Source organism: Pangasianodon hypophthalmus, chromosome 29 (genome assembly GCF_027358585.1).
Source record: "Pangasianodon hypophthalmus isolate fPanHyp1 chromosome 29, fPanHyp1.pri, whole genome shotgun sequence".
Lineage (NCBI taxonomy): Eukaryota > Metazoa > Chordata > Actinopteri > Siluriformes > Pangasiidae > Pangasianodon > Pangasianodon hypophthalmus.
The window spans coordinates 14,295,776-14,317,439 of NC_069738.1; the positions used below are offsets into that span (position 1 = coordinate 14,295,776).

Consider the following 21,664-nt stretch of genomic DNA (forward strand, 5'->3'; position numbering starts at 1 on the left):
CAGAAATATATAAATATATCATTTAAAGGTACAATGTATTAAGTACAATTTATAAATTTATCCCTATTGAGCAAGCCAGAGGTGATGGCAGCAAGGGAAACTTATGAGGAAGAAACCTTGAGAGGGTGACACCGGATAGTGCGATTATCTGATCATCTGTAGGGTTTCAGGGAGACAGCTGGCAGAGGCGACCCTACATTACATGTGTTTTTGTGCTATAAAAGCCCACTGTGCACCTGGCCTCTGAGGGAACACAGCACAGAGGACTCCATTCACTCACATACGCTGTTAAAATATATACCCAAAATTAAAACGCAAACAATGCAGGGTTCAAAACACTCAATCATGTGCAAATTGTTACCACCTTTAAATATAATCTCACACAAACAGTGGTGAAGAGAGTGGTCTGATTATAACAAATGTCACCTGTTATCAGATATAAACATCAAACCATAAAGCCCAAATGTTAATGTTAAGCTCATTGAAACAGCTGAAAGGGGATCACATGAAGCTCAGTTGACACTTTATAAAGATTAGTGTCTAATCTAATATCTTACTGGCAAATTGTCTCCAAAGACAGCTGAATAAACACTCATAATCATATAACACTGAGAAAATATACTAAGGTACAAATATTCTCTACAAAACAATTGCCTTAAAGGGCTTTTGTTACATTAAAAAAAACCTTATCAAACTAAAAATGGAAAAGCCAGCCAAGACACTGTTTCATTTATGTCCAAGACATGTTGATTTACACACCACTGCAGACTCAAAACCAGTCAATATCTGAAATTATCTTTCCTGCAACAAAACCACGCCTTTAGTAAAGAGCAGAGCAAGAGAAAAGTGGCTTCTGGTGCCAGCTAACGCTGACGGCTACGTGGCGATCAGCATGTGCTTACTGCTTATTCACAGTGTTGCGGTGTGGATAGCATGTGCTCCAGCTGTTGCCTAGGGAAACAGCATTTTAAACAGCGTTTATACACAGATAAAAGCTGTCATATTTATAAAACTGTCCTGTCTGTTTGTTAGATCCAGAATCACATAAAGACTCCTCCAGTCTTTCTAAAACAACTTCCTGCTCACTACACAGGATACACAAATGGCACTGTAGTACTAATATAGTGCAGATATACCCCAGAACGCCTCTAATAAACACCTGTTACCAATTTTAACTACTCACATATAATATCATGTTTAGAAAATTCTATCGTAAGTTTGCCATTAATTACACGGCATTTATTCAGAGACACTTCGCTATGTTTAGAAAACACTTAGTTGCTTTTTATTTTTAAATAAAAGTATAATTTTAAGCATTCAAATATGGGTTAGCGTGTGAATACATAAACATTATTAACATCCTAACAGATGGATATTCCACGTAGGAAAGCATGTTTAGTGTGTTGTCCACGCCTGAAACCTCACGAGCAACATCATTTCTCTACTGACCCAAAACAACCGCAATACTTTCAGTTGTTTATTTCCTCATACTGCTTACTGTTGTTGTTCTAAGAAGCATTCTTTTAAGGATAACTAAAGCAACAAATTAGAAAGAATCTGAGTAACATTCCAAAATACCGTGCCTTGTTTACGCAGTGCTAATTAATCTCATATCTGCTGCCTCCGCAGCTCAAAACACCATTTTACTACACCCAAATAAAACCCTGAGGGTTAAGTGACTAGAAAGGAGGTCTGGTTTCAGAGTCATAAATAGTGTAGTGCAGGTATATCTGAGACTGAGGTATACCTGACACTGAAAGGGAACCTGTCTTCAAAGGTATTAGCTTCTGGCCTACCTCAATTATTAATGCATCACAGACTCGCGCGACACTCTAATCAGCTGTCTTCATTAAAGCAACGGTTGCCAAGAGACCGGAGGAGGATGACTCACAAACACGGGGCCTTAGGCAAACAATGAATTACCACTAGTCATGTACACACACACACACCACTGGAGCACACATCATGCCACACCGCATATATCATCTCTCTACATACACTGACAACGGCACAGCTCCAGGAAATGCAAATTGTTGTGGTGAATGTGAACATGCTCACCTTCAGCCCTCTGTACCGCTCATGAATGAGATTTGCTTTTCGCCTCAGGGACGTCTCACTCTCAGCAGACCTGATGTAGTCAGATACAAAATGGAGAAATAACGCATGTATGTGGAGAAGAGTAAAGACTATCATGTAAAATGCTCACTCTGTGTGAGAGGTAACCTCAGCTGGTATTAGGGCTGGCCAATATGACGACGTAATATAGATATTGGGATGAATTAGGTCACTATACACATTTCTGAGACATGAGAAAATGTCTAAAAAAATTTTAATACTGAGGAGAAGCAGTGAATTTCATGTTAGAGTTTTGTACAGAACCAATTTTTATTTCTTATTAGAATTTACCATTTTTTTCCTTCTGAGTTTTAAGTCGTTTTTGTAGACATTAAATAAAAGCCTCATTTCAAAACATACAGCTGTATGTTTTGCTGGCTCTTTGTTAGCAGCCTTGTGATACATATTGTGTATCTTAGGAATGCCTTCAAGTATAGTCATATAACGTTTCTGTCATATCGCCCACGCCTACCTGGTGCATTTACTTGTTGTAATGTGAAGGATGCTTACCCTTCTCTGAGGACTTCATAGATCACCTGTTTTTCTTCAGCTTCACCTCCATTAATGGAATCTGTACTTTGACTTCGGCTACTCAGAAGATCAGGAGTTACCTAAAATGAAGGCAAGAGCATTTAAAAGTGCTGCTACATGAAAGATGGAAACAAGGACACAGAGGAGCCCTAGCATCGTTGCCACTCAAAAATGGAGTATATTTCTTGGAAACCTCCAGCCACAGATGACATGGCAGAAAATGAACAGTTAGTCAGAACACTGTCTTCATGCTAGTAAATTAACTGGCCATGAAGTTAATTTCTCATGTGGTTTTATTCATGTTTAAACAGAGCTCCATGGTTTGTGATTAGCTGTCATGCTACAGACTGAACTCTTTCTTTTTTGCATTAGCAATCATTTTCAGAGCTTTTTCTGAAAAGACAGATGTTTGTAAATGCTGCTATGGTGGAATATAAGTAATATCCATCTTAACACTCTAGATAACATTCACTTAATTTATAATATCTTCTGTATGTGTGTTATACAGTTTTGTCTTTTTTCCCCTGAATGTTAAATCATGTCAGCTAAGTTTGTTTATCAGTGGTGGAGTAACAGCTCTAGTCAAATGTCTGCTGAAGGAAGAGCAAGGTCGTGCTGTGGCTCAGTGAACACAGGCTATATCCTTAGGTCACGTGATAGCTGGTGATAATGTTGGCACAGTATGTTTCGGATTTCCTTCTACAATCTTCATAAATGCTTACCTGTTTCTTTGATATAGTAGATGGCACTTCCTTGGCAACAAACATCCGTGGAGTTTGATTAATGGTAGGTGCCTTTGAAGTAGGAACAGCGGGCACCTTTGCGATGGAAGGAGAGCTCTGTCCAAGACTGTTGTAGGTTGTATGTTTGGGTGAGGTAAGACTGGAGCTTGAGCTGGTGTTTACTGTAGGAGCGTAGGGGTTTATGGTTGGTGAGGGAGGAGGCTCTTCTTCCTGTTCCTTGCGAGCATCCAAGCTGTGAGAACGCTTTCGCTCGTCAAACTGTAGACATGCTCGTGCTCGAGAGCGGCCTCTGATCCGGCTTGGCATGGTGGAGGTGGCACTGCCATTAAATTTACTGATAAGTTTATTAATGGGTGCTAAAGATTTTGTGTCGATGGCTTCAACTGGCTTTTCCTCAACAGTACCAGGTGCTGAAGCTCCAGGGAATGGCTCTGTAGAGGTATACTGATTCCCTCTTTTCCCTGTCCCATTCACAGTTCCACCAATTCCAGTCTGCCGCACTGGCCTAAGACCAGCTTCATTCAGCTCTCCCAAGTCTTTCTTCTCAGAGTCTTTGGATGAAGGAGCAGATACAGGATTTTCTGTAGTCCCTCTTTCTCCATCTCCTTGACTTCCTGCTTGCCCATCACCAGGTGGCCTCTTCAAAGGACTCCCAAATTCAACAGTCTCTTCCTCTGGTGAACTTAGTGGCCCAAGTGAGCTGTAAGGAACTTTAGGAGTCTGTGGACTATCGCGTGGTCTTGGAGGCAGGCTCTTAAATGGGGACGAAAGTCCAAGAATTGGGGTCTGTGGCTGAGGCTGGGTCTTCAGTCGTACTCCATATGAGTCACCCTTCTCTCCATCCTTCAGCACCACATAGGGCTGTCCAGAAATGCCCTGAACCCTCACTGCAACACCATACGTAGAGGATGCAGGAGTGCCACTGCCACCAGCAGCTCCAGCTCCTCCAACACCTCGACTCCTCTCTGCATAACCTCCACCCATATCATCCAGGTCTTTGATGAAGCGGATCTGCACACCATGGTCCACTGGAGGCTTTCTATCTGCTGAGAGGGAATTCATTGTGGCTCACTGTGAAAGCAAGGTTTAATAAATAAGCAAACTGTTTTGTAAAGCAGACACCCAACTGCAAAAAACACTAACAGACTGAAAAATGGACTAAGTGCCTAAACAACTTTGGTTAAAGAGAGTGGAAGTGAGGAAGAATTCTGCATTATTTTTGTATAACAGCACAGCTCAGAGAGTAGTTCCGGCTGTAACATGAACATATTAATGTGATCGTTCTAATACATTATTGTTTCTAAAGTAACAGCTCATAATCAGCTCAAATCACATTTATTTAACATTTATGGAAGGAGTCTCCAGTGTCAGCACTTTGTAACAGTCAGAGTGCTTTGCAAAGTTTATCAGCACGGGAAAGTCTTCAGGACAGAGGAGTTACGCTTTCTGGTTTCTCTTTAAAATGACAAGCTGTGTTTTTTTTGAGAGAGAGAGAGAGAGAGAGAGAGAGATGCTGGTGAGGGAACAACTGTTTACTGCAGGAATTGTTAACTGAGAACAGGAATTAACTTGTCTCTAGGATGTTCCACAACATTAAATCTAACCATAAATCCTTAAAATGTGCAACATGTTATTCATTAATAAATCAAACACTGTAATCTTTGGGAAGCAGCTGTGGTATAAGTGGAATAACACACTTATTCTTATTCTTTACAGAATATACCCCCAACTTTATCACAAGGCAGCCATAGTTCATAGTTCATATACTCAAGTACCAGCACAACAACTGCAGCCGGGTTCCAATTTTCAGCTTCCATGATGTAAGTTAATACAACTGAAGCAACGTCTCTCTATAGAGTCTACATTTAGTGGGGAGTAATAGCAGCACCATACAGCAGGGCTGTGACAGCTTTCTTACGTCAACGCACCAGCACGGATTTACATAGAAACACAACTCTGCCTTTCTTCTTGTGTGAATCCTCTTTGAAACAGAAACAGCCCAGCCTGGTGTAATGCTGAGTCAGGAGTCCCAGCATAGCCAAGTCTCAGGAAAAGTCAGTACCAAGCAGTTAGTAATGTCCAGTCTGCTGTTTCTGAGAACAGGTAACGTCTCATGCTTGTTGAATTGTTGAACACTGCACAGCAAAATGCTAGCAGTAAGATGCTGAACCAAAGTGCTGTCTTTTTCCCCTGATCATATTTTAATGATCATGAGTTTTGCCATACTAAGTTAATTAAAACACATTAGACTATGACACTGGTGAGCTTAACATTTGTTAGCTTGCTAACATTACATATCAGTGTTTATTGAATCTGGAGAATTAAGTTATCAGAACCCCATTTTTATGTTTTTTCTGTCTGTCTGTTTGCCTGTCTGTCTGTCCGTCTGTCCATCTGTCTGTCCCATGCAGCCAAATGTCTCAGGGTTTTGTAAGCAGTAACTAAAATTAAACAATAAAACAACTGTGCGCACATTTTTGCAGTTAAGACATTTAAACAGTATCTTTAAGTGAGTGAGTGAGGCGGCTGGCCTGATCACACAGAGCAGTAGCAGCAGACACAAGGTGCTGTAAATTGTGCGCACACACAATGGTATTTGTGAGCATAAGGTAGTGACGTGAGCGTGCAGAGAAACCCATGTGAGACTACTTCAATTCTGCAAGCACTGAGCTAAAGACTAGACTAAAGACTAAAAAGGTAAAACGAAGTAAGGCCTTCACTCCTAACTGACAGCCAGTAAAATCAGATTAGAAACCTACATTAAAAACTTTGTGATCATGGTAGTTTGCCAGTATTGTGCAGTCCTTTGGTAATCTTGATGTGTATTTTAGCAGATCTACGAATCAAATTACCAAATATCTCACTGCAATGTCGCACTGTTCATTCCTTTAATTCAAACTCTTTTTCTTGGACAGCGCAGCTTCAGCCTCTGAAGCCCCTGAGACAGCGCCAGGGACTGTGTCCAGTAAAACCAGTGAAGCCTGGCTTCTATGGCAGATTCAAGTACTCTGTGTTTTAATGGGAGCAAAGATTAATGCTCACTGCACAATAGGCTTTTAATAATTCACGTCCTGGACACACAGCTTCTCCATATGATGATTGAGAGATCTCTCAAAGGGGCAGAACCTCGTAACCACCTGCCAGTCACTAAAATGGTAATGAACATGACTGACATCTCAAACTTAAATATATCAGTGCCTAGTGAGTCAGTAAACTAATCCATAACAGTTTTATACAACTTGTATTGCTAGTTATTTTATTAATGTAATTGGAAAATAAAGTAAATAATTTGTTATTTTGATTATTTTGATTATTTGCATTTCACTTTTTTTGTTTATTTATTGGTCTATATATCTAGACGTGACTACCTTCTTCAGTGAAACTGAGCTAGCAACACTATACTGCCAAAAGTTTGGGTGACCATCACACCCATACGTGCTTGTTGAACATCTCATTCCAGATTTATTCCCCTTTCCTGTTATAATGAGCTCCACTCTTCTGGGAAGCTTTCCACTAGATGTTGGAGCGTGGCTGTGGGGATTTGTGTTCATTCAGCTACAAGCGCATTAGTGAGATCAGGCGCTGATGTTGGGATGTCGAGGAGGTCTGGGGTGCAGTCAATGCATGTCCATGTCTTCATGGAGCTCGCTTTGTGCACAGGGGCATTGTCATGATGGAACAGGTTGGAGCCTCTTAGTTCCAGTGAAGGGAAACTGTTACGCTACAGCATACAGAGACATTCTATACAACTGTGTGCTCCAACTTTGTGGCAACAGACTGAAGAAAAACAGCATATGGGTGTGAGGGCCAGGGGTGCACATACTTTTGGACACATAGTGTATTAGCAGCTTAGCTGGCAGACATTTATTTTGTTGAGCTGATGTTAGATGCTTGATGAAGTCTTTTGATGCTCTTACTTATGAGGAGAGAATTAACAGGAGACCAGTGCAACACAAATACAGAAGACACACAGATATGTACTTCAACAACAGACCTGTGCTTCCCCTATTTTAAAAACCACCAGCAGCCACTGATATCCAAATATGTTAAACATTCACTAAAACACCTAATGGGTTTTAGTAATCGATCAGTAACTGCTTGGCTAGAATAAATAACTGGCTGTAATGGAGGGCTGGGTTACACTGTAACAGGCAGCACCTCTGTGAGGCCCACCGCTGATCAGCCATTGTCATGCGCACATAGCCAGAATTCCACACATTCTCACTACACATGTCCTGCTCCATGCGATTGCACAGACTAGTTTCAACAAACACAAGAAACAAACTTCTTCAAGCTGTGACATATCATTTTCCATATCTCGAAATACTCCCCGAGAATGTAACAAGTGACACAAAATGTATAGTTACATTAGATTTATTCTTTTCAGTGGCTGAATTTGCTGTTTGTTTTGAACAGACTCGCTGTGTCTCGTAGTCTTTGTGTAAGGCAAAGTGTCACTAGTTCCTGCACTTTTATTCATATGAAGCTTGGTAAACTTCAGGTCATGATTTACTTCTTTTTGTTTGTAGTGTTTTACTTCCTTGCTAACATTACAAAATCACCTGAAACTGCAGCTTCGATCTGCTTTCACCTCGCCTGCCCCAGAAACCGCTGTGTCATTGTCAGAGGGAATGTGACCAGACAGGATCATCTGGTCTCTCCACACACACACACACACACACACACACACACACTCACATGTGCACGCACACAAACGCATGCACACATGCATAAGCACATACACACACACACTTTTTTTTTTTTTTAATTTTTGTTCCTGTCATTTTCCTTCTACCTTTTTAAAGCCACGTCTGTTCCCTCAACTGTACTTAGTTTGTCTAATTTGGTTATCTCACTGTCTGATTTTCGTCCGATTAAGACGACACAGTGTATTGAATCATGTTGTTCAATACAAGGCTCTGAATTCAAAACATCTGCGTATCGCACAATACACTCGACAGACTGCATATATGCAAATATGCTAACACACTAGCGTACTAACTTGGGTGAAAAAAAACAGCAATGGCTATGGTCAGCAGCAAGCAGGAGCTGAAAGATTCCCCCAAACCTTTAAGCTCTGGTGTAATGAAGCACTCCGGCTTCCTGGTAAGTTACGACGCTGAGGGCCAGTGAGTGCTGGACTGAAAAGTTCCAGTGTGTCAAATACACCAAATATCTGTCCAATACCTCTGCCCTAATACCCTTTCCTTCCCATTCAATCCAGGCTAAAGAAATCACTGCAGTGATTGTGAAGTTTATATTCAAGAGTGGATTCATGCAGGATTCAACAAGCATCAGAGAGCTGCATGACTCTGAGAGCACAACTACCAAACAGCAGAACGGACAAAGCTCTGAGCTTCAGACACGCCCCCTTGTCAGTCACACCAGTGAAAGCTTGGCCATGTTTAATTTTCTTAAATTCATTACATTTTGATGGCATTTGGCAGACACCCTTATCCAGAGCAACTTACATTTCTCATTACTTACACATCTCATTTTTTTATAGAACTGAGCAGTTGAGGGTTAAGGGCCTTGCTCAAGGGCCCAGCAGTGGCAGCTTGGCAGTACCGGGATTTGAACTCACTACCTTCAGTAGTCCAACATCTTAACCACTGAGCTACTACTGCCCTTCTAATGCACAGCTTTCATTACACACTGCGAAGAGTCTGAATAAATCACTAACACTGTCAGTACTAAGTGTCAATTACTGTCCTTTTCTAATGGTGAACGTTTTTAAACTGAAAATGGAAACTTAAGGAAGATATTCAGGTAATGCTTATTTTTGTTGTGTCGTTATACCCCTATAATGTGTCAAAACCAGAGGGGCTCCTATTCCGCCCTAGGCTGTATTTTTATTTAAATATATACCAGAGTAATGAACTGTGAATGAGGGACTACAAACATACAGAAACTCTGTTTGATTCCTCCTGGAGTTTAATTACTCTGCCCTGAAATATGCATCAAGCTCAGCTGTTTGTGCACAGTTTAGTGTAAACAAGTGGAAACTGTGTGCGAAAATGTATAGGAGATAAATGACCATGCCAAAGACCACTGTTACCAGTCACACCTAGCATCTTATCTGCAACAATTCATAGGAAGTTTTTACTTTAGCAAAAAAAAAAAAAATGTATTAGTACCCTTAGGGGGTCATTTGTACTTTTGTCATCCATTCTCCTCCGAGCTGACACGAAACCAACAGAAACATCCTCACCTGTAATCTTGCGTTAAACAACATAGTTATTTATTTTAGTCCAAACATCAGGGATCACATTTTATTTCTAAAATTATTCCTAACCTCAAAACACTGTGTCTGAATTAGCACAGCCTATGCAACAATGAGAAAATATTAATCTATATTATGATTTTACTGTATGTCAAAAAGCATAAGAGTGAGAAAATTGTGAATAAGACTTATTTGTGGTTAAGGTGAAGTAGACACTTATGAACATCCCACTAATATAATATGCAATCTGCGACACAGCCAATGGTTTATAGCTTAGATAAACTACAGAAATACTATTGTGACTCATTATTTATTATCTAAATATGCAGACTGAATTGTAGTTTGAATTGAATTGAACTGAATTGTAGCCCTAATTGACATACATACTATACTCACTCACTCACTCTCTCTCTCTCTCTCTCTCTCTCTCACACACACACACACACACATATACACACTCACTCACTCACTCCACATTTTAATTGCATCATACTAATCCAGCAGGTTGGTGAGTTTCAGTCAGATGGAATATTTGAGCTTTGACCAAACACTGAAACTCAGCTTTTAAAATGTAATGATCCACTACAACAGTTAAACACAGAACACATGCCGTATATAAAACAAGTTTGAATGGAACCGATGAAAGCTATAAAAGTTCAATCTGTCAGACCTTACACTCGCTGAAGATTAATCATTACATTTAAACAAACAACAACAGATATTTAATTCGGGAGAGGAAATGTGCTGTTTTTCACCAGGCCAATATTTCAGCTTTGCTGTATTTGTCCCGACTCGCTCTCAAAATCAGTGTATCTGTGTGTATTATCTTTATCTGTATGTCAGATGTTTTTCTTTTCTGGATTATTGTGCAGAACGTGCACGCTGCACACTGAAGCATACTGTACATGTGCACATCAGCGTATACGTGTGAATCGATCAGCACTGTAATGTACGTAACTGGAGGCAAGTAGCTGGACAAAATCTGTTCCAAGTCATTAAACAATTTTTCATTAACAGACAGAAGGTGTCTTATTGCAGTCAGTGTAAACGTCAGCAGGTTTTAGTCACTGGCACTCTGTAGCTGATACACGCTGATATGGGATTGGGGTGTCATTATCTCTGCACTTATATAATAGCAGTGTTCTAATTTATTTTTTAATTCAATACAACATTAGAGTTAATGAGAATGTCAGAGCAGTAGCCATCTGTTGTGTCCACATTTAAAAAGAATTGATTGTGTACAGGCTACGTCTCTTCCCTATGTAAAAAAAATAATAAATAAAGTGTGAAATAAATATATATTTATATTACATACACAATTAAATTACATTATATTTAAATTGATATATTTTTATTACTCTGACTTTCACCCTGTTCAACCATGGAATAGCTGGAATATATTTACATTAGTTAAATACATACAAAAGTTACACAAAAGTTGTATGTTTTCCCTGTGAAAAGAAAATCATGTCAGGTACACATTAGGAGTAAATACATCAGAGATGGCAGCAGCCTGGTACCAGTATCAGTACTGAAGTGATATCAGCAAACAAACAAACAAACAAACAAACAAACAAATAATTCTCTTGTTAGGACTGATTTCTACTTTATTTTTAGTATATTTACAGTGGAAGTGATTTTTGTGTGAAAGAGTTTAATGGTGAAGTATTCAGTTTAAAAAGAAAAACATTTTAAAGCTTAGTCTGGGTATCGGCTGATGCTCAAGGCTTCAGTATCGAGAGATATCGAGAAGTATCGAGAAGTATCGAGCCTCCTGTAACACACTGAAGCCCTGAGCAGCACATTTCCATGCTGTTAGAAAACAAGCAGAAACAAGACAACCTGGAAGCAACAGGTCATCTCTCACCTCATCTCACTTTATCTCATGTCACTTTATCTCATGTCACTTTATCTCATGTCACTCACCGGAACACACGCGCTCTGAGGAGGAAGCAGGGGCTGAGCTCCAGCTGGAGTGAATGTAGCGCTGAATGGAGCTGAGACTGCTGCAGTGTGGAGAGGAAACATTAGTGTCCTGTTCTCCTATAAACTAAACAAAGCTGCGCCAATCTTCCACACAGCTGTACAGTCAGAGGCAGGTCCGCTTCACGCTTACTGCTCACCATGTGGTTCTGCAAATGCTGCTTTTAAAATAAGGATGGAGAGATCACACAGTCCAGCGTCGGGAATTAAATAAAACCCTCTCGACAACCTGTTGCGCTGGCGTCACGCAACCTCTCCATCGCCCCGCCCCCCTACGGCTCCAATTAGTCGGAAATGTCTCGTGGCCTGCCCTCAGACGCACGCTATTGGCCAGGAGCACATGTCAATCTAATCCGAATATTTCTGCTCGAAGTATCTGAAAGTGTGATCACTGTGTGCGTGTTTAACATCTACAGCAGTGTGAACACACAAACCACCATAAACACTTAATGTTACAGTTAATGTAGAGAGACTACATCATTCCGGACAGCGGGTAATCCTACAGGACTCATGCTTATTAAAATAAACACTAACCAGAAAGAGATAAAATAATGGCTGAATTTAATCTTTTTAAGCTTGAACTGGACTAAAAGTACATTTTAAAACAGTATTCCAGTTAGAGGAGAAGTAGACAGAAGAGTAAGTGTGTGAGGAACTGTGTGAGGAGGTGAAGTGATGGTCACTGAGAGCACTAGTGAAAAACTTCTGCCTGGCTTCTGTCTTTCAGTTTAACACAAAGGTTTCATTACAAATGATATTATCAGCAACAACTGGACTGAAAAGTAGAATCTTTGTCATATTTACATGGATTTCAGTATTTGGTTCATTCTCTTTTCTCTTTAATGACAGTGTGCACTTGAGCTGGCATGGACTCCACAAAACCTGATGATCCATTTTACATCAGATCCATCAGAGTGTAGTCTGATCACACTCTTCAGTAGAAGGGAAGAGACTCATGGGAAATCTGACCTTTTATACAAAGCCATTACCATGGTCAATATCACACATTTGCTTACATTTAAAGAGCAACCTAGAAATTGTACAACAGCTTGACTATTGAATAGTCAAGATGTTGCAAATTTCCTCTTTTTGTATTTTAAATTTTCAAAATTGTAAAACTTTATTTACAATTTTAAATGTAAAAAAAAACAGACTTTCAGTGTTGTCCACTGTGTGTATAATATATATATATATATATATATATATATATATATATATATATATATATATATATACATATGTGTGTGTGTGTGTGTATAATACTCACCAATGGTACAAACAGAATAAACAGCAGTCAAACTGTACAAATAAATTATACAATCTTAAACAGTAGTGTAATATGTGTAATGTGATAATGAACAGTCATCAGTAACATCAGAATGGAACAGTATAGTGAAAGAGAACACACACACACACACACACACACACACACACTCTTAAGGCACTACAGTTAGTAATACCAGTGATAATTTGGTGAAATTGTGAACGCTTCTGTTCATAAAGGTTATTACATCTCTGTATTTTATGAACAGGATTACAGTACCAGTCATTACACTGGCTTGTGGTTTGTAATGTACATTTATAGAAATCTACATATTGTGATACACGTATACAGTGTCAGATGTTTTGACTGGGTGGTCATTTATTTTGGTATGTTCATGCCAACTAAGCTAAGCTTAATATTTGACCCCTTTGTGTACCCTCAAGGCAAAAGCTTACAAACCACCATCTCTCATCCACTTTACTGTATATGTTCATGGCAAAAAAAAAAAAAAAGAGCGTTAGCTTCTTGAGAGTTGAGAATTAGCTTCTTTCAGTGTTAGCTGTTCCTAAGTTAATTTTAAAAAGCCATCATAATAAAATATAGACCTAAAATGGAGCAGGCCTCAAACTTTGAATGCAACTTAACCAAAGTCTGAGTAAAATTCTGACCCAACCCACAACACCAACCTGCACTGTACCAATCAGCATGGGAGTATAGCCTGACAAACCCGTCAGAAATCAACCAACACCTTGCTTTACGTCACTCACATTCATGTCCCTAATAACAACAAGAGTGACTGTTAGAAATAAGAAGAAAGGACAACTAGGCTATTTTTTCTTCCAAATATAAATTATGTAGAATTGTGCAATAGGAATTGTCTTGGAATAGGAAAGTATATGATGGCTGCAAGGCCAGTCCCATGTGTCTCTTACTTCCTATTCAGATGTCCATCTTATTTTGGTGTCATTGTATGATAACGAAGTCCCCTTTGTGTGAGATGGTTCTCTATTACCACTTCCCACTCCGATGTCAGCTGCCTGAACTTTCTTTCTTTCCAGGCCTGCTAGATCATTTCTTACAGCGTAGGACTGCTTGGTTGGATCAGTAGCACTTATGTGAGCTTTATTCAGGCAAAGGACACTTCTAGCTAAAATCCAGAAGACTCCAAGTGCTATTTTGGATCATCAGTGCCCTTCTGGTGGTCTCTTACCACTGATGAACAATGTAAAGGGAGTTCACAATCAACAGATGGACTACTGTTAGCATCTGTACGCCTGCAAAGTGCATCAAACTGCATGGTACCTTTACCTGATAAAATGGCCAACGAGTACAGGTACATGGTAGGTGTACCCAGTAAAGTGTACATTAAGTGAATAGTTTATTTCATTCCTAAGCCATGAAATGTCAGGAGACAAACTCCCTGTTCTGCTTTCAGTGCTTTGAAAAGTGTCACATTGTGGCCTTGAAATTCCTGACTGTCTTTAATGATTTATTGTGAATTTGTAAAGTGCACCACATTCACTCGTCATTTATTTAAACAGTAACGATACTGAAGCACTAATATGTCTCTAAGATAAAATCCATGATTAGAAGTTTTTATTCAAAACACTAGTAAGAGTGTTTCATACTATATAGCCAACCTTAAGGGTTTCACATCAGAATACACCAGATAAAATAATAACAAAAATATTTAATAGAGAGGTATTGTAATAACAGATAATAAAATATATTACTTCCAAGGATGTTTTCAAACAACTATCATAGAATGTCTTAGTTGTAACATGTAGGATATTTCTGAAATCCTAAAATGCATTAAGAAAGTAACCTGTGGAATTACTTACACACTGTGGCAGACATCATGATTGAAATAGTGTTGTTATTTGACATTTATATTATTTGGAAGGAGAGTAGAATGGAGTGCTAAGGCAGTGAAAATTAATTAAATATGAGCCATGTATCTGAAAGAAAAGAAGGATATAACATTAACTTCATGACTTGGTTTACTGGGTAGTCAAACCCAAATTTAATGCAACAATAGTCTACAAAAAATGGCAAGTAAAAATACAAATACATTTTCCTTTACTTCTTTCACAACATTACCTTACTTCTGCCCACCTCAAACTTTACTGCACAATTCTGGACAACAGAGGGCACTAGAGTCTGCACACTAGACATCAGTACAAAAATGGATAATTGCTAAGAAAAAAAGGCAACCTGGACAGAAATGTGGAAACAAGAAAATAACATCTTTTTCAGCAACAGAAACATGAGCTGATTTGATTTCATTCTGTTATTTGGTCTACTTCACACCCCTCACTGAGGCCTAGAAAGAAACAATACATTACAAACAGTGGACAAATTACTGCATTTGGTTCACATGCAATCCAAAGACTATACACATCTGATATGGTTATGTAGCACTACTGCCTATGTAGCCAACCATCCACACTGACCTCTCAGTGTTCAGTTTTAAATAAAAATGGTGAATGAATGTATATTCAGACAAAAACTTGGCAACAGCATGATTAAATGTCAGGGATCTTTCTGTTTACAGGACAACTCTTCCCAAAAGGAACAGAAAAATTGTGACTAATATTCATTATATACATGTGTATACACCATTTCTCTCAAAGGTGAAGAAAGGTACTTGTTTCCTTTGGACACACTGAAATGGAAACCATGGACTAGAGGAGGTGGTGTAGGGAGACCTCACTCTAGCTTTAGATAGCAGTCAATCTGTGCCAAAGCATGTGTACAACTGTTAAATCTGTGAGGTAGTGAGTTGTTGTCAGTGCTTTGCTGGTAGACAAGCTGCTTTTGGAGGGAAAGTTTACTCTGACTGGAATCTATACTGGATATTAGTTAATTACTTTTAAATACGACAATATTACAAAAATTCTTCTGCACTTTTACAACCATGTGTTCAATTGAAGCAATAACAGAAATATTTTCTTTCCCTTAAATGCGAGCCAAATCGTACTGGTAATATGATTCATTACTGGTTATCATAGTGTTCTTGAAAAACCATGCTCAAACTTCCCCCAATCAAGAAATGTAAGCTTTAAAAGTGCTTGTGTGGTTTGCAAGAGCACTCAACACAGGAAGTACAGAGTCCACATTTTCCATTCGTGTTCCATCCATTGGTTTCCCTACATTTCCTACTCTGTCCACTTTCCTTAGCCTACTTGCTGTTCCTGGTCGCTTAGCCTTCATTGGCAGCCACCAGCTGTCCCAGGCTCTGGCGTACATATACTGCCTGAATCTCCTTGGTCTTGAGGCAGAAATCGCAAGCCCATACCGCAGCACTCTCTCTGGTTAACAGGCCATATGCAGGCTCAGTCAGGCCTGTGCAGTCTCTGTGGAACCAGCGTTGGCATGATGCCTCACAAAGAATGGCCTCCTGGTCATCATGTACCTCTAACAAGCAGAAGCCACAATGGAACACCATGCCACTTCCCAGTTTTGGCGGTCCAGAACCTGGACCAACCGAAGGTGGAGCTTGGCCAGTGGGAAGTGGAGACTGCGTGTTAGGTGTGGAAGCTGAGTTAGATGGAGGGTTAGGGTTACTGCCACCGGTGTTGTTTAGATTGTTTTGATTGGTATTAGGTGGCTGGCTTGCCATAGGTCCACCACCAGGAGCACTGTTCTGCTGATTGTATGGGGCAGAGCCTGGGTTGGAGTTGGGTGGCGTTGGCTGCTGCTGATTGGATGGAGTGTTGGGAGCAGGGCCACTTGCGGAGTTAACTGGAGTGTGCTGATTTGGTGGGACTTGCTGGGGTTGTGGACCGTTTAGTGGACCAGTAGGGGAGGAATTAGGATTGGGTGGAGGAGGTGCTGATGAAGGTTGCCCAGGTGTGTTGGGTGTTGATTGCTGAACATCAGGGTGACCAGGAAACCCTCCCCCAGTCTGTGGAGGTCCAGAAGCTGGGGATGGACCTGGGGTGGCATTGTTGGACGGAGGGCCAGATGGGTTGAGGTTTGGTGGCTGCTGAGGTGGACCTGGTGGACCACCGCCTGGTCCACCAACAAAGTTTTTGCCTTCTTCACTACCAGGAGTGCCTGGCCCAGGATAGGGGCCATCTTGCGAGGGAGGGAACGATCCCTGGGGGGGCAACCCTGCGTGGCCACCTACCATATTACCTCCACCCATTCCACCCCCCATACCACCCATCATATTCATTCCAGTCGGCATGCCACCCATCGGATTCATTGGGCCATGGGGAGGACCACGAGGGCCCCCAGGCATCGGAGGACTGTTGAAAGGATGACCACCCTGTCCATGCTGAGGCTGCTGCATCCCAAAGCGTGGATGAGGAGGACCACCACCTCCAGGACCACCACCCATTCCACCAGGTGACAGTATAGGGTTAAAACCTTGCCCTGGGTGCATAGGAGGGCTGAAATTAGGTGGCATGTTAAATTGTGATGGTCCCCCTGGAGGAAAACCACCTCCACCACCACCACCTCCTCCACCACCTCCAAATCCAGGCATTCCTCCAAATCCAATTGGGTGATGTGGTCCTGTGTTGGGTGGTGGAGGTCCGAAAGGGGGTCTTCGTCCAGGCTGTCCACCACCTGGTCCTCCAGGGCCACCCATGTAGGCCATGCCCCCTCCCATTCTACCTGGTCCTCCATATCCTCCACCTCCGCCACCAGCCCCTGGGCTTGGCAGAAAAGGTGCGCTTCCCGGACCCCCGGCTCCAGCGGGACGTGACGGCGGGCCAAAGTCATCATCAAATGGGTTTGAGGCCACAAGATGGTCTACCATAGGGGTTGGAGGAGGCGCAAACTCAGAGAGGTGGGAGAAACTTGCCCCCTGTGCACAAGAGAAACAGATGAGAAGACTGAACGCCCAAATTAACATTAACCTGTGACTTTAAATCTCAATTTAAAAATATCATTAGATGCATAAAAACAATGACAACTGAGTTTCTTTTATTGTTTAGATAATAAATAATAAAACAAATAATAAAAAATAATGCACTGAATCTATGTGGAACCATTCATTTATCTTCAGTAACGACTTTATCCTGGTCAGGGTCACAGTGAGTCCGGAACCTGTCCTGTGAACACTTGATGTGAGCACCACACACGTACACACACACACACACACACACACACACACACGTACACACACACACACACACACACACATACATACACACAGGTACACACACACACACACATATACGTACACACACGTACACATGCACGTGCACACACGCACGTGCACACAAACATACACACATGTTCACACACACGTACACACACACACACACACACGTACACACACACATATACGTACACACACGTACACATGCACGTGCACACAAACATACACACATGTACACACACACACACACACACACGTACACACACACACATACATACACACACGTACACATGCACGTGCACACAAACATACACACACACACATACGTACACACACACACACATATACGTACACACACGTACACATGCACGTGCACACAAACATACACACACACACATACGTACACACACACACATATACGTACACACACGTACACATGCACGTGCACACAAACATACACACACACACATACGTACACACACACACACATATACGTACACACACGTACACATGCACGTACACACAAACATACACACATGTACACACACACGTACACACACACACACATATACGCACACACACGTACACATGCACGTGCACACAAACATACACACGCACACACACACACACACACATATACGTACACACAAACATACACACATGTACACACACATGTACACACACACGTACACACACGCACATCCAGGGGCAATTTAGAGTAGCCAATCCACCTATCTGTTTGTATTTGGGAAGAAGAACATGTGAGACTCCACGCACACAGAACCCAAGCTCAGGGTCGAACCGGAGATCCTGGAGCTGTGCAAAATATTTCCATCTCTATTTTTACATCTCCAAAAGTGAAGGTTCTAGGAACTTATTTCACCTGAGTGCTAGACTTCCTCTTCTTTTTCTCTGGGCTTTTCATCTGGGAACCTAAACACAAGCACACATGGAGATAAGGGAGAGAGAGAGGAATAGAAAAGAACAAGAAAATAACCTGTTAATGGAAGATTCGTGAATGTTTTATTTTTGAAAAGCAGGTTTTGTACCCATCAGCATATATGGACCTGTGAGATTAATGCAGCTGTGTGCATTAACTTTACTTGTTTACTGGAATTTACAATGTCATGTCTTTTTCTCTATGCTGTGTACATATAAGCTCCAGCCTGGATCCAGGTGTAATAGTATTTATCTCTTGCCACTCTGCTAAACCCAATACAGGTGTAAAAGTGTCTCTGCGCGTCATGGCGTGTAGTTGACAGATAACGTTTACAATGCAAGAAAGCAAATGCAAACCGAGTTCCGCACCACACTGCGTGCTCAGGCCCAGCGTGTAAGCTGGGTGAGAGAGGGCTAGAGGCGAATGGCAAGTAGGAAAAAGACTCGAGCACAGAGCGTGTGAGACTTGAGTGGACACAGGACGCAGGTAGAGCCCAGTGGACAGACAAGCTGACATACAACCAGCTCCCCATAGAGAGAGACAGAGCCCATGAGGGGAAAAACAGGGCCATTGTACACACAGGGACAAGGGTGGAAAGGGCAGATTTGAGCTGTGGACTCCGCTCGGACACAGAGATGCGCAGATGGCCGTTTGCCTACCTTTGCCACGCTTCCCTTGACCTTGTCCCGCCTGCAGTCTCCCCGATTCGGCAGCCATTAAAACGATCGGCGGCGCGCTGCCATGTCACCGTTCACACATAAAAAAAAGAAGCAGACGGACGTGTCCTCAGGTCCAAGTAACGGCAGCGCAGCACTACAGGCTGACAGCTAAGATCGCAGAATCCCTCACAGAGTACTGAGCAGGTAGCGGATCTGCCTTCATCTGGGGTTTTGTTTCGCAGTGAACAGACTAACCTTACTCAGGACTGAGATTCTCCTGCTGGAAAAGTGAACACGGAGAAAGACGGAGAGAAAAAAAACCCCGAACCAACAAGCTGGTAATGTTATTGAATGAACGTGCCTGCGAGCCCCCCTCCCTCCTCCTCCTCCTCCTCCTCCTGTGATCACTTACAGATGTGCTGCTAACTGGCTAGCGGTTAGCTACAGCGCTACACAACCCGAGTGTAATGTGAAGACAAGGCTAAGCTCTGATTGTCCCGATCATAACGCAACGCGAACGAGCTGCACGCTACACGCACGCGACATGAAACCCCGCGCGCACTCACTCCATGTTTAACTCGATGCGGTTTCTGTGAAAGCGCCCGCCAGATTGCTAGCTAGCTTAGCTACATTAGCTGTTAAGAGCCGAGTAGCTAGCATAGCTAGTAAACCAGCTAGCTCAGGCTTTGACTGCAAGCTGTATGTGGCTCACGCTAAGCGTTGAATCAAACTAAGCAGTTACATTATTCCATATTTATCAATCCTCATAAAGCAAACAGTCAATGTCAAATAGACTTACAATTAAAATTTATCCTCAAACGCGAAATTGGCCATGACTATTACGGCCTACAGTCGCTGCCGGACAAAGAGGGACAGCCGGGCGAGACGCTTACACTGGATGACGGAAATATAGGGGTGACTGTGTTATATTAGTTATTTGACTTTATTGAATAAAATGATGTAAGATGTTTTTATATCCTATTTTCCATTAATTACCGCTATGGAATAATTTTCACCAAAGGTATATTATGAGGTTTAAAGGTGTTGCTTCAAAGTGCGATTGAATCATTAGGGGACACCCCCGCCGGTTTTAGACTGTGGACTCGTCGAGATCAACCCATGAAGGAGCATGGCTCGAGGCACTCTTGTTTCACGTGGAAGAGCGCGCGCAGGCTGTGTGCGTGAGTGCCCGCGCGCGACTGCGTTGTGGTGTGTGTGTGTGTGTGTGTGTGTGTCTCTTGTTAATATAACCCTCAGCTAATTTAATTTATGCTCTGCTTTAAAGAAGACAAGACACTAAATTTCTATTTGTATGTACACAGACTATATAAAGCATAAACACGGCTATAGATATTTTTCAAGACTGTTTTATTGCTACACAGTAGTGGTGGTAATTGAGTACAGTTCAACCATCAACAATAAACAAAAGGATACAGTGCAGGATAAGACAACACGTGCATTAATATGTGCACAGTGCAAATTTAGCAAGAAAGCATGTGCAAATGCAATAGTACAGACTGAATGCAGCAGCAGTGTGTAACAGTAAAGTGATAGAAAGTCACTCTGAAGTAGAAAATATTAGTGTATATTAGTATAAATATATACTGCACTGTATATTATATTTAAAGTGTTAATAACATGTTAAAGCCCTCTTGCTCATAATTACGTGGCAGGAAGTGGCAGTGTATCTCAGTATGTCTCCACAACACGTCCCTAGGACAAGGTGTACTTTAATTAAAGAATCTTTATCACTAATGGAGACTTGGATCTGCATGTGCTTAGACTGAGCTGTAAGCTGCTTGTTCATGGGCATGTGTTCTAAAGAGGAGTGCAAAATAACTGAAAGCAGCAATTTAGAAGATTGAATATTGAAAAAAGCATTACCTGATATTTTTACAATTGTTAACTGTGCAATTTGGGTGATTATGTGCCCTCTGTAGCCTCAGAGTCCTTGGTGGACAGGAGCAGAGCCTGATGTGGTTTTCTGCTGTTGTAGCCTTTCTTCTTCAGGGTTTAGTGTTCTGAGATGCTTTTCTGCTCACCAGTGTTGTAAAGAGTAGTTATTGTGTTACTGTAGACTGTAGTTTCTGCCC

General features: G+C 41.4%; 2 protein-coding genes across 5 annotated transcripts in view; both read right to left on the reverse strand.

The window, feature by feature from the left end:
- Nucleotides 1-11,837, reverse strand: part of cgnb (cingulin b) — a 36,910-nt gene extending 25,073 nt beyond the window's left edge. For 2 of the 3 annotated variants that reach the window (XM_053231439.1, XM_053231438.1), the window contains exons 1-4: nucleotides 11,539-11,837; nucleotides 3,369-4,460; nucleotides 2,626-2,726; nucleotides 2,059-2,128 (exon numbers count right to left, since the gene is read on the reverse strand). In XM_053231439.1, the coding sequence (XP_053087414.1) occupies nucleotides 2,059-2,128; nucleotides 2,626-2,726; nucleotides 3,369-4,451 (1,254 nt within the window). In that variant the 5' untranslated portion in view covers nucleotides 4,452-4,460; nucleotides 11,539-11,837. The remainder of the gene's footprint in view (nucleotides 1-2,058; nucleotides 2,129-2,625; nucleotides 2,727-3,368; nucleotides 4,461-11,538) is intronic. The other variant, XM_053231440.1, reaches the window with a different exon arrangement.
- Nucleotides 11,838-14,846: 3,009 nt separating this feature from the next.
- On the reverse strand, nucleotides 14,847-20,469 carry pygo2 (pygopus homolog 2 (Drosophila)). 2 transcript variants are annotated; one of them, XM_026928285.3, is made up of 3 exons: nucleotides 20,371-20,469; nucleotides 18,856-18,905; nucleotides 14,847-17,675 (listed from the first exon to the last, which is right to left on the reverse strand). In XM_026928285.3, exons 2-3 carry the CDS (start codon nucleotides 18,895-18,897, stop codon nucleotides 16,062-16,064), a joined length of 1,656 nt encoding a protein of 551 aa, XP_026784086.1. In that variant the 5' UTR covers nucleotides 18,898-18,905; nucleotides 20,371-20,469; the 3' UTR covers nucleotides 14,847-16,061. The 2 variants fall into 2 exon arrangements, with proteins under 2 accessions (XP_026784086.1, XP_053087469.1); XM_053231494.1 differs by having other exon boundaries at nucleotides 19,572-20,469.
- Nucleotides 20,470-21,664: the final 1,195 nt, after the last annotated feature.